An 11,492-nucleotide genomic window follows, 5' to 3' on the forward strand; every position below is an offset into this window, starting at 1 on the left:
GCTGAAATATATATCTATATATTTTAAAAGTAAAATCTCGTAGAAAAGTGACATCTTTGCTATATTTCTGTGAGATTTGTGGTCCATGTAATGAAGTTTCTTGCTCCTGAATTATGTTTCTAAGATATGGATCTCAGTGCTTATTAATGTACAACCAACCTTTGGGGGGAAGTAATCCCGTGAGCTCCAGGCACATGAGTTAGAAGTGGGTTAGTGGCTGGGCGGGGGGAAGCCGTATCTAATTTGGGGGCTGTGCAGCCTCACCAGAATGCAAATAATTCAACAATGACACAGAGGAAACAGCTTCTGCTTCCACAACGACTCCTCTCTGTAATCCTGACGTATGTGCTTTCCAACAATTATCTGGCCTTATTCTCTGTTTATTGCTGAGGATTTCAATGCTTCGAATGTGGAGCATAGAGTAAACTGTTTGTCGGTAAAATCTAAAAAGATGCCAGAGTGTCGCTTTTCACTACACGGCATACGCATGTTTGGAAAAGGAAATGTGGTCACCACATTAGCTCTGGACCCTCCAGCTGTGTGGCAGCAAGAAGTGATAGCAGCCTGGTAAAGGTGAAACAGGCATGCCGAGGGCCAGGGTGAAAGGAAGTCTTCACCAGATGGATGACGGTGCAGCAGACAAGGGTTTATCTGTGTGGATCAACTGAACGCACAGCTCGATACATTCGTGTTTGCAGGGCTACTTAAGGTATTCTGAGGCCTGGTACCAAGCAGCAAAAATGCAGATGGAAATATCACATTCATCAAGCAGCTGCTACCGATTCACATGCTCCCCAGAGCTGGCAAGGTGATGTCAAGAAAGTTAAACTGGAAGAATGAGACTCAGATTCTAAATGAGATCAGGGAAAAGAGAAAGCCGAGTTAATAGGGGAAATCAAGACAGAAACAATCAACATTACAGCTATATTTGGAGGAGAGTTTAAAAATCAATTCTCTCTGCTTGTTCTGAAATTGTTCTGCCAACACACTGACACTGTTATATACTTTTCATTTTTGGTTTATTTAGTCTTCTTTAACACAGCCATTGTTAGTTCAACCATCTAATACGTGGGGTACACGATTGCAAAAACAAGGATAGCCGTATAGGTTATGCCATCAATACATTTGTTAAACTTATCTCTTTTGTAAGACAAAGCAGTTTGTTAATACTGTCTCGGGTTAGCTATATGTGTAAGGCTACTTATAGTGAGTGGCAAAATCTAAAGGCAGGGAACTGCTCCTTGCTACCTGTCTTTAAACTATAGTTTCATAATATTCTCAAAACATTAGCATTCTGTAATTAAAAATAGATAAAGCATCATTTTAGTATAATGTTAGGCAGTAGTAAAAATTTCCCTATCTGAATATATGTGCATATATATATATAAATACTAGCATGCTTTAAAAAGTTAATAAACATACTAAAATGATGTGGAATTGACATATAAATAAAATAAGACCCAGAATGAAATTATCATTATGTCTAAAAAAGGGACAAACAGAAGCCCTCCCTTTCCTAAACCTGTTGATTTTAATATCCTATAAACCAACATTACATTTTGAGTGCGAGTGTTTGAAATTTGGAAAACATTAAAGACTAGCATTTTCCATCTTCCTAGAAAAGGCCGTGTGTGTTAATTAATTTTGAATATTTATGTTCATTCCCAGCATGAAAGAGACAACATCCTTTTGAGTTTCTTCAGGGGAATATTTGTAATGTCTTTTATATATTAAGAAAAAATACAGCTTTAACACAGTAAAATGTCTTTATATTATTTGAAAATGTTAGAAAATAAAAATATTGTGAAAATATAACATTATTCCAGGTATATGAACTTCTTTAGTATTGTTATAAAGAGTGAAATACTTGAACTTAGATTGTAAATATTCTACTTTTAAGCACATACTTTTTTTCTCTCTGTGTCATTTTCTCTGGCATTCTTTGTTCCAGTTTTTCTTATTTTCCCACCTCATTTTCTAGTGTTCTTTTTCTAAGATTCCTGATTTTCCTACATATCTTACTTCATTAGCTAAAAATTACAATTTTTACTTTATTTTCAAGAAAATAATAGTTTCTATTAAGTGGATGGCCAACTGAACTTTTTCTTCTACTTTCTCAAAAACGTGTTTTCTTTTTTTAAAAAAGCAGTTACCCCTTTAGCTTAAACACACATGTATATCGTATATCACACACCTGAAAAATAACTAACAGATGCACGGAGTTCTGTGGAAATTCCATGTATTACTGGTACGTTATGCAGCAAGCTTATGGAATGACCCCAAATCAATCGCCTTTCATGACTAGTGTCTTCAGGAGCCCCTGGTTCTTTGACTAAGCTAACCTGATCAGTGTTTTGCAACTGCTTCATGTCTTCTGGCATCTTGGAGAAATCCTACAGAAACAGAACCGAGGAACAAACTAGAAATGGAGCCCCTGACAGGCTGCCTTCAGAGCGAATCTTGGTCACGTGTGTGCTGCTGCATGGGCAACAACACGGTGGTGAGTGGGGAGCGCTGGAGGCGCGTGGACGCGTGTTCTAGGCTCCCACCTGCCTGCAGGCACCGCCGGGCCCAGTGGGCCTCCTGCTCAGGCCATCTGGCCCACCTGCAGCACAGGGGGCTGGGCGGCCTCCTCTTCTGACCGCTCTGCCTCCTTGGAGTTGAGTGCGTAGCCGGCCTCATAGTGCACCTTCTGTGCCTGTTCCTGGGCCACCAATGACTCCTCATCTTCCTCGACGGTCAAGTCCACGTTGCTGTCCATGCCAGAGTTACTCCCCCGCGAGGCTGCCCTCCCACTCTCCCCCTCGGCCCCCTTCCCTTCGGCCAGGGCGCTGGAGAGGGATGCTTGGGAGAGGCCCTCGGCCAGTGAGCTCCCCTCGTGGTCATGGTCGTTGGGCACGTCTTCGGACTTGGTCTCGTTCTCCCCTGCGCTTTCCCCTTCTCGGATTTTCTTGCGCCCGAAAGTGAGAGGAGAGACCTTGAAGGGGGAGCCCTTCCCGGAGGATGTTTTCTGGTGGTTGGAAGCAAACGATTTCTTAATCTTCTCCCTCCTCTCCACAGACACGATCTTTGTCCCCAGCCTGTTCATCTGCTTCTCGATGTTCTGGCGGGAGAAGGCCTTCTTGAGGCTGTCCACCTTCCGGAGGCTGGACCTCTTGATCTTCTCGGCTCTGCTTTCTCCCATATTTTCCTCTGCGCTGTCTTCCAGGGCCTCCTCGTCGCGGGCCAACTCATCTTCCGACGAGAGGTCCACTGTGTGCAAGGTCTCCTCCAAAGACTTGTTCTCATTGGCGAGGTCCTCCTTCCCTTCGTTGGGGCTGGGCACGGGCTCCTTGGCAAACACACTGGCAGGGATCTCATGCTCTTCCTGAGGAGACAGACAAGGCAGAGTTCATGTTAGTAACGCATTTCCCAACAGGTCTGAGCAGCTGTAATGTCTGTGCTCTAAGTTTGGGCATGATAGAAACCCAATGTTTGTGGCTTCAGTTTTCCAGGACATGAAGAGTTAATTGTAAATTGGTCAAGGCCCCCTCCCCCCCAAGCTGGATAAGGCCAAAGGCTCCCCATGGGGACGATTGGGAGGGTTCTGGCAAGGGCTCTATCAGTGACAGGCAGAGGGGGAAGTGGGCTGTGGCTCAGATAGACCAGGAAGCTGCCTCGATAAAGGAGCTAAAGTAAGTCACTGTGAACTTCTCTCCTACCCAGCTCCGTTCCGGCCAATATCCCACTGAGAAGGAGCCCAGCGGTCAAGTTGAAAGATAAAAGGTGGGGGCAGGGGAGAAACCAGGAAGTCCTCAAGTGCGAGACCCCATGTACAGCCTTGACCAGGTTTCCTCCCCAACTAGCAGCCAGAAGTAAAGATATGGCCAACCTTGGTGTCTGTTCCAAGTGCACGCTAGTTTCTCTGAGGAAAAACATAATTTTAGAGTAAGGGAAGCAAGGGCCAGCCCTCCTGGGCACCCACTCACACAACCTTGGGGTTTAGTATATCCTTTGTGGGCATTAAAATGGGGAGGTGGCAAACTAGAGCCATACTTAGAGAAGTGAAGGGGAATTATGATGCCAAGGGTAGCTTATCAAGCCTCTATTGTTAAGCAGGGCTTCCTGGACAAGAATGCTTCAGCCCCCACCTAGAGCTAAGAGTGAGGAGAGAAGCTCAGGACTCCCCCCCCACCCCCACCACCAACACATTATGCCCAGTACACCTCTCTCTCCAGCTTCTAGGCACGCAGGCAAAGACCTGCCCCTGCCATGTCTCAGGGGGCAGAGCCTGGGCACCTGCCTCCACAGGGCAAGGGGAATGGCTTGCCAGTGTTGCTAAGTGGGGAGACTTGAATGTAGACAGACTTGGGCCACTCAGCATAAACATCTATTTCATTTTTATATTTTTATTTGAATATTGGAAAACAAGACCCAACCAAGTGCCTTCGCATTTTCATGAAAAGAAACAGCACAGTAGAAAGAGCGTGTGACTGGAAGTCTGAATCCCAGTCCTTGCTGTACTGCTAAATGGTGTGTGACTTTTGGCAAATAATTTCATCTCACTGGTCTCGGTTTCTTCCAGACATGAACGGGAGGATCTGACCTAGATGAGCAGCCTCTGGACTATACTTCCAGGGACACTAGGGGCTCTGCAAGAAGGCCAAGGTGGGCCCGGCGCCAGAGCCCATACCCTTGCCTCCACCAAAGCCGTGGTGTTACCTGGTTATATAGTGGACTGCCCAGTGCCTGTTCAGTGTGAAAAATAACGAGATTTAGTGACTTTAGAAGTCTGTCTGGGATCTAAACTTCATACAAAGTTCATGTTAACAGTGAGAACTTCCCTTCTCATTTTGCAATTTTGAAAAATTGACATCATAATCAGAAACATGCTCTAAGAGGGAGCCTACATATTTTTTAACTTCTTGCTACAAAGACTAAATGAACAGAGTTTTGATAGAGAAAAAATTAAAAATCCCTCTCCTTATTACCACTGAGCAGTATAATTATGGTACTCTCTGCGAAGACACAGCCCCGTGTCTCCCCCTTACACACATATACTCAAGCCAAGTGTAGCTTATCAAGCCTCTATTATCAAACAGGGCTTCCTGGACAAGAATGTTGAGCCCTTCCTAAACTGGTTAGAAACAAAGGGGACAGGCCTGGGTAGAGGTAAAGAGCAGAACTGCCTGGTTAAATAGAATCCTTGGTAGAGGGAAGAAGTCACAGATTCCATTTCCTAAAGCTTTCTCTGCACCCACCCATTTTTAAAAATTGAATTTATTAGGGTAACATTGGTTAGAAAAACCATATAGGTCTCAAGTGTACAACTCAATGAAACGTCATCTGCACACTGTATCATGTGTCCATTGACCCAAGCAAAGTCTCTTTCCATCCCCATTTCCCCCCACCCTTTGCCCACTTGCACCCCCCCCGCCCCGCCCATGGCTATACCCACATAGTCCTCTGTGTCTATGTCATATGTATATATGGTTTTTGGCTGATCCCTTCACGTTCTTTCATCCACACCTTCCCATTTTGAATGTCAGCAAATTGTCAGGGCCTAGCCAGTTTGGCTCAATGGATAGAGCATCGGCCTGTGGACCGAAGGGTCCTGGTTTGGATTCTGGTCAAGGGCAAGTTGCAGGCTCCTCCCCGGTCTGGGCCCTGGTCAAAGCGCGTGCAGGAGGCAACCGATCAATGTGTTCCTCTCCCATCGATGTTTTTCTCTGTCTTTCCCTCTCTCTTCCACTCTCTCTAAAAATCAATGGAAAAATATCCTCAGGTGAGGATAAAAAAAATGTCAGGAACACCGTGTAAAAGACAAAGTTAAAATATAAAAGGAGGATGGGATTCCCACAAATCATTTATGACATGGACTTTTACAGAGAGCAACGTTCCCATGTTTCAAGTCTTAACTCGCCTCTGTTTCATTGGCATGTGCTCCCCAGGAAGGTGGAATTGTTGTCTGTTGTTCACTGCTACGCTCCAGTGACTAGGAATAGTTCCTGGCAGCTCAACAGCTATTTGTTGAAGGAGTGCGTGTTGGGTACGGTGGCTTTCTAAGACAGCCCCGAGGGTGGAAGCCTGCGAAAGTATGGGCCTGCTCTGCGTCTAGAACAGCTGTGGGCAAACTACGGCCCGTTTGAAATGAATAAAACTAAAAAACAAAAAGACCGGACCCTTTTATGTAATGATGTTTACTTTGAATTTATATTAGTTCACACAAACACTCCATCCATGCTTTTGTTCCGGCCTCCGGTCCAGTTTAAGAACCCATTGTGGCCCTCGAGTCAAAAAGTTTGCCCACCCCTGGTCTAGAAGGAAGTGTGCTGACTGCGCTGTCACTGGGAAACGAGGAGAACCTGAGGCATGAGGAGAGCAGGGTTGCCATTTGTAAGGAGGGTTTTATTCTCAGAGGACGAGTGTGACCGAGCGAGGGCAGACTGCAGAAGCAGCCAGGGCTTTGATGCTTCATCCACAAGCGAGATCACTTGTGGGGTTTGCCAAGAGGGTTGGGATGCTTTGACAGGGGTTGCTTGAAGAAAAGGAAGAAACCAAGAGCTCAGGGAAATGTTATTAAAAGTCCTTAGTGGCTCTAGCTGGTTTGGCTCAATGGATAGAGCGCCGGCCTATGGACTGAAGTGTCCCGGGTTCAATTCCGGTCACGGGCACATGCCTGGGTTGCTGGCTTGATCTCCAGTTGGAGGCGTGTAGGAGGCCACCGATCACTGATTCTCTCTCATCATTGATGTTTCTATCTCCCATCTTCCTCTCCCTTACTCCCTGAAATCATATATATGTGAAGACGGCAGACATGCAGGTGGAACTCAAAATTAGCCTTGGCTCCGTGAGAAGAGGTACATGTGTATAATCTCCCACGGTAACCAAAGGATTGCCCTGCCAGCTTTCTTTTCTTCAACCTCAACGAAAGGTAGACCCAGTAACCGGACTTCTAAAAGAATTCAACTAATAATTTTGCATTTTTTCTTCAATGTAAATGTTATTATTAAAAAAGCATGGTTGAGCTTTACTCTTATATCTCCCCTTATGGGTCCTTTGAGGACAGTTTGAGCAAAGGGCGTGATCGTGTGATTCAGAAATGACCTGTGGCAGATTCACACTGCAGAGCTGAGGGCAGTGAAGAGATAGTAGGAAAAGCAACTGAATTCTTTTACGCGATGCCAGGGAAATTTACACAAGTGCTCTTTGGTGCCAACTGTGAAAATAAACGCAGCAGGAACAGACATAATCCAGAATGGGCTGCTTGCGTCTTCCTGCGGCTGGAACCCAGTGAGCTATGTCTTCTTGGCTATCTGCTAGGCTTCTGCTGTCACTTTAACTACTCGAGCCGGCTCGGTGTTCTGTCTACTGGACAGTATTTATTTTGTGGTTTCTTAAGGCATCACTCTGAAGGTGAGCCCTCTGCTTTTCCTTTTCTCGCAGGAATCGGTGAATGTGCAAGCACACGTAGGCCTCACGTTCCCGTGATGTTTGTGTAGAAGCAGCACAATACTGACACTCTTAAAAAGCTCCATTCTTTGGTAAAATGCATGCCTGGTATTTAATGTGAAGTGACTGTTGTGATGGAAATTCAACTTGAACCTCGGACAGTGGCTCCTCTGTCACTGCACAGACCCCCAGGTGCTCAGTCTCACCTGCCCCTGTGCCTCGCTCAGGACGCGCACACCTCAGGGACACACTTGATATCTCATCTCCCGAGCGCGGGGTGAGACCTCTGCCTTTGGCCTCTGGTCATAACGTCTTTGATCTACTCTCTTGGAAGATTCCAAGATGGCTGGCTTTTTCAAGGGGACGATCAGATATACACCTCAGGTCTGTCACTGCTGCCTCCTGCTGCCCACATACCTGCTAGGGTTGTGATTCCTTTGCGTGGCATTAAGAATCCCCTGGGAGCTGCATTGGTTCCTTCGGAGGTTGTACCCAGCCGACTATTTGCCCTACAGACTTATTTTCAAAAAGATACCCAGGCTCCACTGAGGGCCTGCTCCTGGTTCTGATGTTTCACAAACACCCTCAGGAATAGTTCAAAGGAAGGAAGAGCGAAACAGCACATTCAAACAGACACGAGTGACACGCTCACAAGAGAAAAAGAGTGGAGAGAGCTCTTGAGCAGCGGCATTTTTCCTTGTACTTCCGCCTGTTTGCTGTTTATATTAATTCTTTTGAACTAATAATTCCAGTTGTGCATGTAGACATCAACATAGAGAAACTGGCCGACACGCGAGGCACTTTTTGGGTTGGAACTCGTGGAAGTGAATCTTTGCACATGTATACAGCTATGGACACTTTCAAAGACAAGGGGATTCTATGACTAGCATTCGAACAGGGGGCCACAGTAAGTCCTTTAAAGCTTGAATAAAGAGAGACAAGCCAGCGGCTTGCTCTCCTGTCACTAGCTGATCACCCCTGTTGTTAGAAGACAATAACACAGACTGTCATCGTCCCACCGGGATGTGGTGGCATCTAGGAGGGATATGAGGATCATAAATTTATGTCCATGAAATGTTTTATCCAATAATCTCTAAATACTAGTTAATAAAATGGAACTATGCCCACCTGACATTCTGATTTATGGGTCTCTTTCCCGCATTGATGGCTCTCTCCGATTCGTGTTGCTGAGGTATAGATTGCCAAGTGGATAAAGCATTGATTAGAACTGCACCCCGAAGGCAGTGGCTGGTGGGAGCGGCAAGTCATAAGAATAAAAAGCATTGCTTCCAATCCCTGAGCAGTCTTTCACATTCGGGAGGATTTAAAAGTTTCATTAGTTTTCAGTGTTATCAAGGGTTCAATTCTTTTTTAAGATCACACTGGTTAGGTGTTCTTTGTTACACACCAAAAACACATAAGACAAAGCAAAACCAAATCGCACTGAATTATTGAAAAGCTGGTGCAGAGAGCCCAGTGAACGTGAACTTTGCCCTAGTGGGATTAGAGTGTTTGTTTCTACTGATTTCACAATTCAGCTCTATAATTTCTACTGCTAATAAAATGAAACCTGTCCAGTTACTTTGCTTCTGTGATATAAAATGAGATTAAACTAAATGGTTATTAAGGTGCTTTCCAGCTCTAAAATATCCGATTTTGCGACATTAACCTAAATACCATGAGAAATAGTTAACAGACGACGGGAGCCATCCCGTAGTATCCTGATGCCAACCACGTTCTGTTTCACGCGAGAATCCAAACCCTGAGACCTGAGCCGCATGTGGAGCCCTTTTCCCTCCACTCAAACACACACAGATTACAAAACAGCAGAAGGCGCATCGCTTACTTGGCAAGGCCGCACCTGGGAGCTTAGTCATTTAATACAGGAAAGCCATGATTCTTTGGAAGAAATACCAACAATAATCAGTTATTCCCATAAAGTGCCTGAGGGAGGGCTGACATTCAATAAGTGTAAACAATAACAATAAGAACCAGTATTTTGTTTATCTCATAAACTAAAGGGCACTGGGTAAGTGGCATATTGAAACCAATATTCCATTATGGGAACATTAATCAATGTGATACAAACATCATGCGTTGTCATATAAAAGGTGTTTTTTATGATCCGGGTCCCTGTTTCTTCTAAGTCTGAATTAACGTTGCAGTTTGCAGAACAGTGGCTTTGGATAGAGAAAGGAGTACAGGCTCTTAAAAAAAAGCCATTTAAAAACAGTCTGAAGGCGCTACCCTTTTAGCGCCTTTCTAAAATTCTGACCTCATGGAAGGAACCCAAAAGATGAATATTTGAACACATTTAAGGGCTTGATTCTCCGCGAATGTATCCACAGCAAGTACTTGACCTCTACTCTTTTCACCCAGGTTCACAATGTTGTGTGGGTGAAAGTGTAAGCTGTCCACGAGGACTCTCCCTTTCTTTGCTGGATTGGAAATAATTCCTGAACTGCTTTTTCAAATAATCATCAACTAACCCCTTAAGAGGCCACCAGTGGGCCTCACACCCTCGGGCAGGGTCAGTTACCTATGAAATGCTAGTCCCTTCAATCAACAGAGAACATTTCCTCTTAACTGCATATTCCCTGACTTTCCATAGAAATTCTATTTTTTTTTTTTTAGTAAAAAGCTAGCCGGCCTTACAGGTGAAGAATTAGCCTTCTTAGTCCTTAGCGTTTGCTTTTTGATCAGCAACCCCTCTGGGTCTCATTTCACTTGTCCTGGGTCCTGTCACAGTAGTTTGAATTTGAACATTGATCCTATAGAAATGTAGAAAGGAAAGCTGCTAAGTTTAACAAGGATCTGACAATTTCCTTTATTGCTTAAAGGGAAATGAGTTTTGTCCAGTTTTAGATACTCCTGGTTTATAATCTGAGGTAACGGCTAAGGCCTGAGAGGTTTAACATGTAAATTCAGCACAGGTTTAAGTAAACAAATGACATGATTTAAACGGGATGCACTGAGAACCAAGTCTGGAATTTTATTTTATTTTTTTTAAAATATATTTTATTGATTTTTTACAGAGAGGAAGGGAGAGGGATAGAGAGTTAGAAACATCGATGAGAGAGAAACATCGACCAGCTGCCTCCTGCACACCCCCTACTGAGGATGTGCCCGCAACCAAGGTACATGCCCTTGACCGGAATCGAACCTGGGACCTTTTGGTCCGCAGGCCGACACTCTATTCACTGAGCCAAACCGGTTTGGTCCAAGTCTGGAATTTTAGACAAAGCAAATGTGTGAGCATCTAGGTCCAACCCGCCAACCAGCCAGCCAATCCAGAAGCACCTGTAGGTTTGGGAGGACATAACAGGAACCGACAGACTAGACACGTGATCTTCTAAACACCACAGCACCAGGTACCTCATGTCAGCAACAGCTTTCCTTTCCCCGCTCTCCTCTTTTATTTTCACATGAACTCTTTGGTCGGAAACTAGAAAACCAATGGATGCAGTCCAGGAAAGACCAGCATACCGGTCAGCTGACTGGAAGTGACAACAATCACATAAAGACATGAGGGTTCCTGGTACCTTACCCGCCCTCCGCCCTCTCTGCAGATCTAGGGAACAGGACCTCTGCCACACGGGCAGAAGGGCTGCTGCCAAGAGGGTCCGTGTGGGGAAGGCTCTATGGGCAGGTCCTTTGCTTGCATGGAGCGGTGGTGACATGGTACTGATTTCAACATGGTAGTTGTCATACAATGTATGGTAGGGAGTGTGTGTGTGTGTGTGACTTTTAATAAGTCTCAACTGAAAAGCATAAGCGTAGCTGTTTCAAGATCCTGGGTAGGGTAGGGTCAGTTTTTACTCAAGAGGCATATTTATTAATTATTATTATTATTTGTATTATTTTTATTTTTAAAAAATCTTTATTGTTGAAGATACTACAGATGTCCCCTCCCCCCCAATGACCTTTCCCAGCTTGCCCCCCGCCCCCTCAGGCCTTTACCACCCTCTTGTCTGTGGCCGTGGGCACATATGCACACAAGGGCTTCGGTTGATGAGAAGCACATCTCTAACCAAGCAAACGTGTAGCTTTCCCTGCAAATG

General features: G+C 44.9%; 1 protein-coding gene across 1 annotated transcript in view; it reads right to left on the reverse strand.

Annotated features, from left to right (window-relative positions):
- Positions 1-1,000: 1,000 nt before the first annotated feature.
- The window catches only part of SDPR (serum deprivation response), a gene marked incomplete at its 5' end in the record, with an annotated part of 13,440 nt that continues 2,948 nt past the window's right edge, over positions 1,001-11,492 (reverse strand). The window contains 2 exons of the mRNA XM_006767110.2: positions 1,001-3,367; positions 8,560-8,736. Of these exons, the coding sequence (XP_006767173.1) occupies positions 2,588-3,367; positions 8,560-8,736 (957 nt within the window). The remainder of the gene's footprint in view (positions 3,368-8,559; positions 8,737-11,492) is intronic.

Source organism: Myotis davidii, unplaced genomic scaffold (assembly GCF_000327345.1).
Source record: "Myotis davidii unplaced genomic scaffold, ASM32734v1 scaffold221, whole genome shotgun sequence".
Classification (NCBI taxonomy): domain Eukaryota; kingdom Metazoa; phylum Chordata; class Mammalia; order Chiroptera; family Vespertilionidae; genus Myotis; species Myotis davidii.